We start from the raw sequence: 15038 nt of genomic DNA, 5'->3' as shown, positions 1-15038 counted from the left end.
ATATCCAGAGAGAGTCCCCTGCCCCCCCCCCCCCCCCCCCCCGCCTTCCTCCTTGTTCATAGAGCAAGCTTTGCCCCCTTCTGGAAAACACTGGTTTGTTTTTATTTTCATTCCTCTTCTCGTTTCCTCTGAGACTGTTAGTTGTCCTTCTCTCCTGAATTTCGACTTCTCTCTCTAGTGGTTTCTCTCCCTCAGCCTGGAAACATGATAAAGACCCAACCTCCAACCTTCTTTCCAATCCATCTCCCTCTTCTTTTCTGAACTTCATAGAAGGTGCTTCACAGGGCCTGTCTGCATTTCTTCACTTTCCATTTCTCCTCAGCCCCCCACTCCTCCCTGAACACTCAACTGAAATTTGTTCCTAATAAGCAACTTGGTGGCCTCCTGTTTTTTCAAATCCAATGGAACATTCTTTGCCTTCATTTTATTGGCCCCTTTTCTGAATCTGTGTGATATGGTTGATTTCCTCATTCTTTGTGAAAACCTCTGTCTCATTGGCTTCTAAGGAACCACACTTTTCCGGTTCGTTTTGACTCCGTTTCTCAATCACTTAAATGTTGGCACTTCCTAGTTTATCATCTGGCTATTCTTTTCCCCACTTTACATACTTTCCTATGAGGGTTTTACCTACTGTCTACAGGTAAGCCTAAACCCCAAATCTAAACTTCTCTCTTAAATGCTGTATCCCAAGTGTTTTATCATTAGTCCACACCTTTGCCTTGCCTATTCAGCATCTCCATCTGGATGATAGTCATCTCAAACTTGACATCTTGAAAACCAAATTCTTGATGTTCCTCTCTCATATTGATTCCTCAAAACACTTTTCCTCTCTTATCTGGTGGTAATTCCAAACTTCCAGTTGCTTAGCCCATAAAACTTGGGAGTCATCTTCAATTTCTCTCTTTTTCTTATACCCCGCAACTGGTCCATCAATAAGTCCTGTTTTTCCTATCATCAAAATATATTCAGAATCCACTTACTTTCATTGACTCCACTGCTACAACCTCTACTCAATTCACCGTATCTCATTTGAATTATTGTATCAGCTCCCAACTGTACTTCCTGCCTCTGCCCTGCCCCATCCAGTCTGTGCTCTACTGAGCAGCCAGGATGGGTTTCTGACCACCTTTCTGACCTCACTTCTCACAGTACAGAAAACACTTCTCACAGCACACTTTTCCCAAGCTTCCCTTATATCCCACTTTGAGCAATTCTTTCTCATGTATATGTATGATTCACTCTTTCACATTAATAGGATTTACTCAATATCTCCTCACCAGGAAGTGCTTCTCAGTATTCCATATAGAATAACTCTTCTCCACATCCTTTTCCAAACCTGCTTTACTTTTTTTGATGATCTTTTGTTTTTTCTAATCACAACTGATATATTATACATATATTTTGGGGGGGGGAGGGCTTCAGAATGATAGACTCTCATTATTGACTCATACATGGCACTATTTGTTCATTTAATTAGCTAGTTATGTGTTTGTTTTGATATATAGCTGTAAACTCAATGTTCAACACAGAAACTGGAACTACAAATCATTATACATATACGTAATATTTATATATTAATATAATTATATATTATATCATATTTATATGTATTATAATGATTTTTATATATGTATATATATATTTTTTTTTAATTAAAATATAAATGTTCTTGGAGAGCCTGGGTGGCTCGGTTCGTTGAGTGTCCGACTTTGGCTCAGGTCATGATCTCACAGCTCATGAGTTCGAGCCCTGCGTCGGGCTCTGTGCTGACAGCTCAGAGCCTGGAGCCTGCTTCAGATTCTGTGTCTCCCTCTCTCTCTCTTCCTTTTCCCTGCTCATTCTCTATCTCTCTTTGTCTCTCAAAAATACATAAAAGTTAAAAATATATATAAATGTTCTTCCCCCATCCCCACTAGAATGTAAGCTCCATGAGTGAAGGGACTTTGTTTTGTTCCTTCTGCATACATAATTTCTAGAATAGTGTCTGGCACAAAGGCACTGAAACATAAAGTAAGCACTGAATATTAATATACTGATGTTTTCAAAGGTAATGTCAACACATCCCAAACCAGAATTTCTGTTCTCTCTTCTTCCTTTACACTCCTTATTTTTTCTCCCAGAAACACAGAACTGCTTTGAGTGCTCCCTCAATGTCTTTGCTCATGCTGACTTCTCTGCCTGGAGAAGACTATATCCCCTTTTGGCCCCAGGATACCTGTACAACTCCTTCCTCAGGAAGTTCATCAGTCACCTCCTCAAAGATACATTCTTTTTCCCCTCCTTTCCCTTTCCTTTCCACAGGATTCTCTCTGTGGTCACACACCTGTGTTTCTCTAATGACCTTCTCCAAAAGGCTGAGAGCGTCTTGAAGTTAGGAAGCAAGTCCAAGATCTCACCTATTATCTTTCCCTCCACCTTTTAGGGTGCAATTAGAAGCAGGCATTAGTATGTTCAGTTCACAGATTGAGTAACTGAAGGACACCCCATCCAGGTTCAGAGATGAAGAAAAAGCCCAGAACCCCTCAGGAATCCTCTTTGGAACTTTGTTTCTATCCTTCGGGTGGCTGGTCAGTTCTCTCTGTCTTCAGTAAACCTTGCTATAAGCCTGGGTTCCTCTCTGTGCCCCTCTGGAAGGTAACCACGGATACTATTGAGCTGACACAAAAGCCTTCAGTTAATGGAGACTCCAAGTGGTTTTTTAGGACACTTAGAGGGTTTCCAGGTGAGGGGCAAACCTTGGAAGCACTTGCAAAGCTAAGACTTTTGCTTCAGGCTCCCAGGCAGGGTGTGTTTCAGTGAAGGGAGACGCTAATGCTCAGCAGAGCTCCGTAAGCTTGACAGGGCTTAGTCCCTCTCTAAGGTATTAACTAGCTGTGAGTTGAGAACCAAAGGGAGTCCCAGGCAAAACGCAGGGCCCCTGAGGTGAATCTTCAACAGTGGGCTGGCCCAAGTGATGCCAGCAAAAACACGGGCTCCTGAGGGGATCCAGGCCACAGAGCCTAGAGGTAATGGGGGTGTCCTGTCCCCAGTTAAGGGGGCCTTCCAGCAACGTCTCCCTACTCACATCCTTGCCCCAGGGGCGTTTTTCTACTCTCAGCCCAGGACTACAGACAGACAGAGAAATTCACACCCATGACGTTTTTAGGAGGCTCCTTATTCCCTTGGAGCCCTTTCTGACCGCTCTCAGGGTGCCCTCGTGCCTTCTCCGACCTCCGGGAGTCCTGGGTCTTCCCTCACATCTTTGCATTCTCAAACAAGGAGCTCCTGGAGGGTGGGGAATCTAGGGAGCCCCACTCACTCCTAGACTGTCTCGGAGCTGGGTTCCAACTTTCCAGTTCCTGCCTCGCGTGGCTCCTCCCGAGGTAAGACCGGGAATCCAAACCGCAGAAAGGCTCAGTTCCACTGGGTGGAGGGTAGGTGTGCGTCAGGGTCAGTGAGGGCGTGTGTGGCTAAGCCTGCCGGTTACCTGAAGTGAGATCTCTAGGGGAGGGAGGGAAAAAGAGGGTGCGGGAGTTGGACTTGGGGGCGAGAGGTGGCGGCAGTTTCCCGGCGCTTTGACGTAGACTTGGAGAGGCGCCGAACACTCCCACTGCTTAAGAGGCACCGTAGCCTTCAGGACGCCGGGGCTGGGGACCGTCACTCGCTCCGGGAGCAGCCTGAGCTTTTCCTCTCCATACACTCGAGGGAATCCAGAGAGGGAGGTAAGTGCGAAAGGGTGCCCTCCTGAGACCTGGGAGTTGAGCCTCGGTGTAAGGAAAATAATGGGGCACAAAAGACACAGCGGGTCTTTGGCAGCTCCGCCTTGATGTGGGTGAGGCCGTAGAACAAGGTGTGGGATTGGGACGCCGGGAGCACAGCGCGGGGCTCGTAGCGGGGCGCACGCCGGACCCCAGGGTTGAGGAACTTCCAGGCTCGAGAAAGACTCCTGAGAAGGGAATCTAAAGGAGCCGGTGTGAGCGCTGTGGTGCAATCAGGCAGGGAGTCCAGGACAACACTAACTTCAGCACGCTGGACAGCGGCCCGCCCTCTTCCGATAACTTGCCACTGACACTTGGACTTGTCCCCTAAGGAAAAATAGCCTTTGGGGCAACTCGACTTTGACATTTTAGTTGAGAGGAGGACGTACTGAATATAATTTTGTTCACGGAGAGATCCTGTGTAAGTGATCTGAAATATTTTTGAATAATCTCGTATCTCCGCGTACCTCTTCCAAATAGGACCATGCCTTGTTCAAAGGCAGTTCTGGAATATTGATTTCAAGGTACCTCAATATGTTCTGCTGCTGTGCAGAAGAGACAGATTCCATCTTAAGGTGTTATCCTCCTTACATATTCCAAGATAGATGTATTCCCATAAGTGTTCCTATGAGCAGTGCCTTGCTTGCCTTCGTGATACTAACATCTAAAATGTTTGGAAATATAAGGGAAAACTAAAAGTGAGCTACATGTACTCTCCTGTTTTTTCTTTATGTGAGAGTTGTTTCAGTGTGATATACATTTTGAGTAGTCTTAAAGGGTAAGATAAGCTTGTTTCCTTGGAAAAAAGAAAATTTAGATTATTTTAAGAACATTGTTTCTCATTGCACTTGTCTGAAGTGTAACATAATAATTTCAAAGTGGTATGTGGTTTAATTGTATTGTAACAGGCTTTGAAAGCCAGAAAAGTTGAGTGAGAGGCAAATATTTTCATTAAAATTCTTGAGATTTGTGGCAAGAAGAAAGAAATGATAAAACATCATCTTTATGAAAGTTATATGAGAATTGTAGAGCATTTTAGGTATTAATACAGTGTCTATTAATTCTACTCTAATTGATTGAATATATGCCCCTTAGTTCTTATACTTTTAGCACACTACCTTATGTTTGTTTTTATTTAAAACATTTTACTATTCTTATTTGTTTTAAAAAATTGAAAGTCACCCCGAATAAGAAAACATTTAAGGGTAAAATAGTTTAAAATTCTTAATTGCATGTGAGTCCTGGATGAGAAATAGGTAGGCTAAACTCAGATATTATAGAATAATTAAAGCCATGCAGCAAGATTTTAAATTTTCACTTACTATTCTTTTCAACTATGTTCCTCTGTACTCGGGAAAAACAAGTTCACTTATTCATCTCACAAAGGAACATGTCTTAGGAATAAACACTTTTTAATCTAAGTATCTTGGTTTTACAATACCTGGCTCGACGATGAGTCATTTTAGGTAGAACGGGGCTTATGATCTGGGAGGTATGATAAGACTTTTCCTAGGGACAATGGTGCATTTTCTTTGCTGACACCAAGGTTTCTAAAGGCATAATTATTTTCATTACTGAGTGGAGATCAAGTGAGGATTCATAAGATATTTCCATTCTGTGCAGTTTCAACACCATGGCCAATCCTGGGAACAGAAGAGGGATCTACCGCCCCTGGACCCTTACCTGCTCCCTGCTCATTGTGGGAATGTGCTGTGTGTCTCCTTTCTTCTGCCATAGCCAGACAGACCTTCTGGCCCTTAATCAAGCTGATCCTCAGTGCTGGGAATCTTCTTCAGTGCTCCTCCTAGAAATGCGGAAGCCTCGAATTTCTAACACTGTTTCAGGTTTCTGGGATTTTATGATCTACCTAAAGTCATCTGAGAACTTGAAGCACGGGGCACTGTTTTGGGATCTGGCCCAACTCTTCTGGGACATCTATGTGGACTGTGTCCTCTCCAGGAACCATGGCTTAGGAAGGAGGCAATTGGCTGGGAAGGAAGAGGAGATTTCAGCAGTGCGTCCACAGCACACAGGGAGAAAACAAGGTGGTGAACTCTAGATTCCATGTTTTTCGAAAGGGTCAATGAAGTATGAATGTGAGGAATTGTGAGGAAGAGGGAAATGGCTTTCGGGGAATCCATTGCCACATATATTCCTCTCAGGGGTGAACCCAAGAGCACATGAGTGATAGGAAGATAGCACTGCCTTTTGTATTTCATGGTAGCTGTTTGTATCAACATATTGTCATTTTCATACTTCATGTAAACAGCAGCAAAGAAGAGTCAAAAAGGCAAGTAAGGAAAAGCATGATTCTCTGTCATTTTCATACTTCATGTAAACAACAGCAAAAAAGAGTCAAAAAAGCAAGTAAGGAAAAGCATGATTCTCAAAATACAACGTAAAGGCATAAAGCGATTAGCCTGAATATTAGCAGTCATAACCTGTCTTTGCATGCTATGGATTTGGGAAGATTTGAATGTAAGTCTGGGGAATATTCACAGCATGCAAACTCTTGCCTCTTTTAAATAGAAAAAAAGACTGCTTTCATGTAAATGGAGAGGCTCCTTGTAATGTACTTAGTTGGTGAAGTAAAGGGCATAAAAATTGGCTAGCTTGCAGATTCACTCCTTGTTGCTTTTTGAACACATCTCAAATATGTAATTAACTTCCAGCAAGTTGAATGATTAATTTTTAGTAATTTGGAACTTCTGACAAATTTAGAGATTCTCACTGGTGTAAATATTTTATTAAAAAACAGTCTTCTCTGGGGGCACTAGAAGAAGTATCCTTTATAGAATTAGAATTAGAGCAAGTGAGCCCCTGTGACTAAGCTGAGAGATAGATACCCTGGCCCTATTCATATTGTTTTTGTTCCATTTTTAGAGTTGTTTCAACCAATGAGCTTGCAATCCTTGCAGCAAACCCTGTTTGGGTGCTTAGAATCATTTGAGCAATAGTGCAAAACTGAGGCATAAATAAAATTTACATTTGTATATTTTATTGTGAGAACTGTTATAATCCCTATAATTTCCCTATTAAAACAGCACTTAACAGTAATATTTCTAGAGCAACACTTTTCCGAGATTATAGAGCTTTTCTATATCTAGTTTGCTTTAACCTCACTAAAAATCTTATGATTTGCTGATCCATTAAACCAGATAATCCTCTGCTGTTATTTATAGATAAATTTATTATTTTGGCAAGTGTCATTGTAACTTAAAACAATTTCCATATTTAGAGGAAATATTCTTCTATCAGCTTAGCTACTAAAGAAATACAAAAATAAGCGTCTTTCAATGTTGGTTACCAATATTTAAAAATTATTTAAACAGAGGCTGTTTAGACATCAGCATCAAGAGAATTACTTACTTTCTTCACTTGCAGCCAAATGCTCTACCCCTGTATATTTTCTTCATTTGTACTGTAGGACTCTTTCTTCCATTCTTACCATATTTAGTTGTCATACTCAAATCACTACCAATATTTATCTTTTATATTTTGCACTCACTTTGAATTACTAAATTATCTATAGAATAAATGAATGTAATAATATTTGTGTTCAGATGAACACGAGAATAAGTATACACACACACAAGGTCTTTCTCTAAAGCAGCTTTCAGTTTGCTTGCTTGCAATGTGGCTATCAGAATAGTCAGAAGCTTCATGTAATTTTTGGAGCATATTTCAACATAGCATTTCTATCTTCTTCTTCTTCTTCTTTTTAAAGGCAGTAGATTTATCTTCAGCTTTGGAAGCCACTTTTTTAATCTTGCTACAGAGTTGCTGTTGACTCAGCTGGTCTGCAAACTTTAGTCAGAGTGACTATGTAGCAGGAGGGAACATTCCACTTTATTGGAGTTATTTTAATGTTTGACATAAACAACTGTTTGCAGATCAGGAAACAAAGCTTTCCATTTTGATTGTATCATCACAGTCAAAGAGGGTCTTGGGTCAAGGAGACACCGTGTCTAAAAGTTAAATAGTTGCTGGAACATCGAGATTTCATCTCAAGAGGCTTGCGGAAATCTCTAGTGGCTCAGCGGGGCTCTGGATGTACCTGCACGGATTCTCCACTAACTTTTTCTATTGTCCTTGGGGGATTAATATGCTACCAGGTTGGGATGGGGGTGAGGGTGAAGAGATGTTTGTCTCTCTAGTTCTCAGGGAAATCAAATCAACCAGAGCAGAAGGGAAGAACTAATATGTCTACATAATATGCAAGAGAGTTCTTATTTTGATATCCTCAAGTTTAATAGTTTAAATACACTTGAGAATTGTTGCTATGAATCATACTTTGCTAAAAACATAAAACTCCTGGGCACCTGGGTGGCTCAATTGGTTGAGCAACTGAATCTTGATTTTGACTCAGGTCATAATCCCAATGTTGTGGGATCAAGCCTGCGTTGGGCTCCACACTGAGTATGGAGCCTGCTTAGGATTCTTCTCTCTCTGTCTCTCTTCCTCTGCCTCTCTCCCCCTCCTTCTCTAAAACAAAAAAAAAAAAATTAAAAAAAATACCCAAACCATAAAACTCCTATTTTGTATGCCAGTATATCCTATTTGTTACTATTGGGCCAAAAACTATGAAAACAAGAGATATTAAATAGCTATGCAACCTCAGTCAACTTATTTAGCCCTCAGTTTCTTCATCTGAAAAAGAGGGGTGTGGAAAGAGAGGAACTGTAAAGTCTCTTTATGTTCTCCTTTCTAATGTTCTGTGATTCTATAAAAAAGAAATTTATGAGAGGCATGTATTTAACAATCAATAGAGTCTGGAAGAGCTTTACCCCAAGGACAGCTTGTTGAGCTGGGTGATGACCTAGATACTATAGTTGTTTATAACAGTGCTAAATAGGAACAGAGGGAATCTAGAAATGAGAATTCCAAAAATTCTGAGGTCTAGATGTGTTCTCACTTGAGAAAAGACTCAAAAGATCATTGTTAGTTTGTCTAGAAAGGATGAGTTATTAACTGAATGCTGTAATATCCAGAAGGTGTGAAAATGGTGTAACCAGCCTTAACCACCAAATTATGATGGATTTTGTCAAGGCAGAAGGAGGGAGAGAGTTATTAATTGATTTAGGAAAAGAGTAGGCTGATAACTTCCAAATAGAAAATGACCAATTTGACGTTAACTCATGGGTTAGTAAAGGCTTCAATGCAAATGAAGGGATTTTGAAGTATATCCTTGTTTGTGTCAAAACCCAATGGCCCTTTCCTTCAACAAATCATGCTTTGCCAGTGAGAGAAATTAAAAAAAAAAAAACCTGCCTGCCTGAGACTGGCAGTTTGTATGTTCTAGAAAAATTAGGAGTCTTTGCATTCCTTCATGATAAGAACATTAAAATTCAGATTTATAATTTGATGATATTTGCAGTTGGTGTCTAACTAGCTGGTAAATGTTAGTGCTTGTTTTTGTAAAACACCAAGCATTAGACAAAAAAGTGCTTCAGAAATATAAATAATTAGATGCACCAATGTTTGATTTTTGTTTTACTTTACTTACTCCAAGAAATTTCCTAGAAACATCTTTAGAAATTACTTATCTAGAACTCTACCCTAAAGAAATATTCAGAGATGTAACCAATCATGCAGTACATGAATCTTCACTGCAAAGCTATTTATAAAAGTAGAAAATGTGGAAATAATTGGAACGTCGCACAATAAGGTAACGGTTCGCTAAATTATGGTATAAAGTGTGTATGCATAAAATTATGGTTATCTCTGAAAGATTATATTATGCGTAATTTAAGTTTTTTCTGTATATTTTTGTATTAAAATTATATAATGACCACTTTTACTTGTTTAGTCAGAACATATCTTAATACATGCATTTTAGTTAACAAGGACATGTCTTTATTATACTTTACTTAGGTTATTTAACTAAACTGCAAAGGACATATAAACACAGATTTACATGCACACTCCTGCAATAAATTTATACAGACTTCTGATAGAGTGACAGAAATAACAAACTTTAAAACCAATTTATTGACATTTAATTAACCTGAGAATAATTTGGTGCTCTAACGACTAGTTCCTTTTCTCTGCTTTCAGGTGCATATTCTCAGCAGCTAAGAACACCTTTCCTAAAGAAGAAAGAGTTGATAGAAGGTGTGATAAGCATGCACTTGCACGGAAGTGGGTCTAAGCTCATTGGGAAAGTCACCCGTGGCCTGGAAATAAAGAGAAAGTAAATCTAACCTCAGAGCTAACTCGTATCTTGGAACTAAAAAAACATTGTTTCCTTGACTCCTGATCATTTAATTACTTGACATGGTGGGAATGTCCAGAGGTAAATATTAAGCCACGTTCTCTCAGCGTACCTACTTAAGGTTTTTCGTTATTTTAGCCTGCTAGCATGTTCCTTCAAAGGGTGGCTTTACTGCCAGCTCATCCCACTATCTGAAAGAGTTAAAATAGCTTCCAAAGATGACCAGGGGATTGGGCGAGTCACATTGTTTGTATTCACTCTGGTCAGTTGTTCTGGGATGCTGGATCTTGGTGAACTGGAGTGCCATACATTTAACTTGAATACACTGCATGACTTCTAAGCCAGTAGCCACTGCTTACGTACAGGCATAATGGGCTATATTTATTACCAGTTACTGACTGTCTATAATACCTAAATCTTGTTTGAAAGAATATTTTTGAATAATGAATAAAACAAAGAACAAGAAAAACCATATCCAATGGCAAATAAAGCATTCTTCTAATGGAAACAAAATTAATAAAAGCTCTGGATCCCAAGTGACATTATTGGAGTCTTTTTTTTTTAAGTTCATTTTTATTTATTTTAAGAGAGAGACAGAGCAAGCAGGGAAGGGGCGGAGAGAGGGGGGGGAGACAGAATCCCAACCAGACTCCACACTATCATTGCAGAGCCGGATGTGGGGCTCAAACCCGCTGTGAGATCATGACCCAAGTCAAAGTCAAGAGTCGGTCGCTCAACCAACTGAGCCACCCAGGAGCCCCAGAGTCTTTTTTTTTTTTTAATTTTTTTTTAACATTTATTTATTTTTGAGACAGAGAGAGACAGAGCATGAACGGGGGAGGGGCAGAGAGAGAGGGAGACACAGAATCTGAAACAGGCTCCAGGCTCTGAGCCATCAGCACAGAGCCTGACGTGGGGCTTGAACTCACGGACCGCGAGATCATGACCTGAGCCGAAGTCGGACACTTAACCGACTGAGCAACCCAGGCGCCCCAGTCTTTTTTTTTTAAGTAGGTTTCACAATCAGCATGGAACCCAATGAAGGGCTTAAACTCACAACCGTCAGATCAAGACCTGAGCTGAAATAAAGAGTTGGACACTTAATTGACTGAGCCACCCAGGTGCCCCAAGGAGTCTTTTTATTTCAATATTTTAATTTTTTTAAATATTTATTTTTGAGAGAGAGAGACAGAGACAGAGTGCAAGCAGAGGAGGGGCAGAGAGAGAGGGAAACACGGAATCCGAAGCAGGCTCCAGGCTCTAGACCGTCAGCACAGAACCCCACTTGGGGCTCAAACTTGGAATGGAGAGATGATGACCTGGGCCGAAGTCTGATGCTCAACCAACTGAGCCACGCAGTCGCCCCATATTTCAATATTTTATATTACCATTACTGACAATCTAAACTCTAAGAAAAGAACAGTAAGTATAAGTATCTTTCAATTAACCTATTTTCTATTTGATTAAATAATAAAACCTTATAGGTGGTTAGTTACACTTTGCACTGCAAAGCAAACTAAAATTAAAATGAACAGTGTTATAATAAAGGAATCCATAAAAAATTTTTTCCTGAAAAGTGACCAGACCCAAATGAGGCTCATAACAGAGAAGTTCAATGAGCAAATTTATTTGAGATCCAGACACAATGTGATTTTTTTATATCTAACTACTTTATCCCTCCAATTGTACTATATAACCAATGCTTGACAACGAGTTTGAATTTCAGATATGTTAACAATTGACTTGCTTTTTCCAGATCTAAAGGAAACTTCAGGAAATGTTTTCACTGAAGGTTTAGGTCCTCCTTAAACTAAAAATCTTATCCAAAGGGTTATCAGAAGACAGCCACAACTGAGAATTAAGTCCTAACAACAGGGGAAGTGAGTCCGAGGAAGGAACTGGCTGTTCCTTGTTAACCTTCAGCTTTTCTTTGTTAAGAGAATGAGCACATTAAAAACTGCCACTTTATCATTTCTTTAAAAAAATTTTTTTTAAATATTTATTTTAAGAGAGAGACAGAGCATAAGCGGGGGATGGGCCAAGAGAGGGAGACACAGAACTTGAAGCAGGCTCCGGGCTCTGGCTGTCAGCACAAAGCCCAAACTCACAAACTGCAAGATCACGACCTGAGCCAAAGTCGGCCGCTTACCCGACTGAGTCACCCAGGCGCCCCTACATAGGCTTATAGTATTCCTTTCATGCCCCTCTCTCTAATACCTTTTATCACATTCTTAAAAGCCATCTCTTACAAATCATTATTATTATCTTATTATTATCTTATTATCTTATTATCTCTTACAAATCATTGAAGAAATGCCCCTCTTGCTTACAGAAAAACCTGCCCGTGGCTCCCCCGTCACCTTGGTGCTCTACAACTGGGGCTGACAATTTTTTCTGTAAAGGATCAGATAGTAACTATCATATGCCGGTAGGTCATCTAGTGTCTGTTGCAATGAATCATCAACTCCGCTTTTGTAGAATAAAAGTAACCATGGACACTATGTGAATGAATGAGTGTGGTGATGTTCTAATAAAACTTGCTTGTGGACAATGAAATCTGAATCCATATCACTTCTAAGTGTCACAGCATATTCTTCTTCTTTTGACTCTTTCAACCATTTTTGGAAATGTAATAACTACTCTTAGCTCATAGCTCGGACAAAACAGGCAGTCGGCAGCGTTTGGCCTGTGGGCTGTAGTTTGCTGATCTGTGTTGTAGGGGATGCTTATTAAACTTGTAAGGAATAAGTTGGGAGAAAGTGAGAAGAAGAGTGAAAAAAAGCAAAATAAAAAAAATTGTGATAGGCTAAAGAGCAAATATTAGCATGAGGTTGAACAGGGATAACCCACTCTTAATCCTATGTAAATGGCCATCATTTTCTTCTGGGACAGTACTAGAAATTACAGATCATATAAATAAAAATCCATGACTCTCTAAATGCAACATGGGTTGCACATCAAGACAATATCCATAAGACTGGACTCGTAGCAATATTTATTGAGAGAAAATACAGAGTAGAGTAGAGGCCCAGAAGCTGGGTTCAAATCTCAATTTCATCAACTACTGGCCAAGCAACTTTTGACAAGTTATTGAACCTCTCTGTGCCATAGTTTCCTCATAAAATGAGATATCTATTTGCTAGTTTTGTTGTGAGGAGTAAATGAGTTGGTACTTACAAGGTGCTTAGAAACTAAGTACTCTAAAAGTAAAAAAAAAAATGTTAGCTATTACTTTGGACATTATTAAATTAAGCATCTATACTGGCGGATAGGTACATTAGCCAAACGCATTGGGTGCTGGATTTTAGTGAGAAATATTCACGTTTTAAAAACAAAATTATTTTGAGATCATCATTGGTTCATATACAGTTATAAAAAAATAATACAGAGACATCCTGTATACTCTTCATCCAGTTCCCCCAATGGTAACATCTTGCATAATTATAGTACAATAATGCAACCAGGAAATCAACATTGGTACAATCCACAAAGTTTATCCAGATTTCATCAGTTTTGCATATACTTGATTGTGTGTGTGTGTGTGTGTGTGTGTGTATGTGTGTGTGTGTGTGTGTGTGTGTATTTAGTTCTTTGACAAGCCTGGTCTCCATCAGGAGCATCATCTCACATGAAAAAAATGCTCATTTCTTTCAATTATCAGGGAAATACAAATCAAAACCACAATGAGATACCACCTCACACGTGTCAGAATAGCTAACATTAACAACTCAGGCAACAACAGATGTTGGCGAGGATGCGGAAAAAGAGGATCTCATTTGCATTGCTGGTGGGGATGCAAACTTGTGCAGCCACTCTGGAAGACAGTATGGAGGTTCCTCAAAAAACTAAAAATAGAACTACCCTATGACCCAGCAGTAACACTACTAGGCATTTATCCATGGGATACAGGTGTGCTGTTTCGAAGGGACACATGCACCCCCATGTTTATAGCAGCACTATCAACAGTAGCCAAAGTATGGAAAGAGCCCACATGTCCATTGGCAGGTGAATGGATAAAGAAGGTGTGGGGTGTGTGTGTGTGTATACACAATAGCGTAATAATTGGCAATCAAAAAGAATGAAATCTTGCCATTTGCAACAATGTGGATGGAACTAGAGGGTATTATGCTAAGCGATATTAGTCAGAGAAAGACAAATATCATATGACTTCACTCATGTAGAATTTAAGATACGAAACAGATGAACATAAGGGAAGGGAGGAAAAATAATATAAAAACAGGGAGGGGGACAAGAGACTCTTAAATTCGAGAACAAACGGAGGGTTGCTGGAGGCGTTGTGGGTGGGGGAATGAACTCAATGGGTAATGGGCACTAAGGAAGACACTTGTTGGGATGAGCGCTGGGTGTTATACATAGGGAATCAATCACTGGAATCTACTCCTGAAATCATTCTTGCACTATATGATAACTAACTTGGATGTAATTTTTTTTTTAATTTTTTTTTCAACGTTTTTTATTTATTTTTGGGACAGAGAGAGACAGAGCATGAACGGGGGAGGGGCAGAGAGAGAGGGAGACACAGAATCGGAAATAGGCTCCAGGCTCCGAGCCATCAGCCCAGAGCCTGACGCGGGGCTCGAACTCACGGACCGCGAGATCGTGACCTGGCTGAAGTCGGACGCTTAACCGACTGCGCCACCCAGGCGCCCCAGATGTAAATTTAAAAATAAAAAATAAATTTAAAAAAGAAAGATATTAATACAGGCAAAAAAAAAAGAAAATACAGTCATCAATTCACTAAGTGCTACTTAAAGAAGACAGTTGCATTAATTCATGTAGATCACACACTGGGATATCGCTAATAAGGTATTCGAATGAATAATGGCCCTCTATCGGAAACCCAACACCCCTAGATTTGACTTGGCCTTTTTTTTCCTTTGCCCTCACTCCCGGGCTTTCGTCTGAACTGCAGAACTGAGATACGTGAGTAGGGAGATGAAAAAAATTAAACTTATTTTCTTCACATTTCACACCAGATTATGGAGAGGTAAAAGGCTTAATTCTTTTAGTATAGATTTTGAAAATATGTTTCATCATCATCCAAGGGGTCTTTGGGCCCGGACTCA

General features: G+C 40.0%; 1 protein-coding gene across 2 annotated transcripts in view; it reads left to right on the top strand.

Annotated features, from left to right (window-relative positions):
- ADAM23 (ADAM metallopeptidase domain 23) overlaps window positions 1-10487 on the top strand; it is a 200124-nt gene extending 189637 nt beyond the window's left edge. Inside the window, exons 1-2 of one of the 2 annotated variants that reach the window (XM_058707583.1) lie at window positions 5367-5782; window positions 9795-10487. In XM_058707583.1, the coding sequence (XP_058563566.1) occupies window positions 5371-5782; window positions 9795-9934 (552 nt within the window). In that variant the 5' untranslated portion in view covers window positions 5367-5370 and the 3' untranslated portion in view covers window positions 9935-10487. Of the gene's footprint in view, window positions 1-5366; window positions 5783-9794 lie in introns of those variants that run through there. The other variant, XM_058707552.1, reaches the window with a different exon arrangement.
- Window positions 10488-15038: the final 4551 nt, after the last annotated feature.

Source organism: Neofelis nebulosa, chromosome 2, assembly GCF_028018385.1.
Source record: "Neofelis nebulosa isolate mNeoNeb1 chromosome 2, mNeoNeb1.pri, whole genome shotgun sequence".
In the NCBI taxonomy this organism is placed as follows: Eukaryota; Metazoa; Chordata; class Mammalia; order Carnivora; family Felidae; genus Neofelis; species Neofelis nebulosa.
This window is presented reverse-complemented; position numbering and strand designations above follow the sequence as displayed.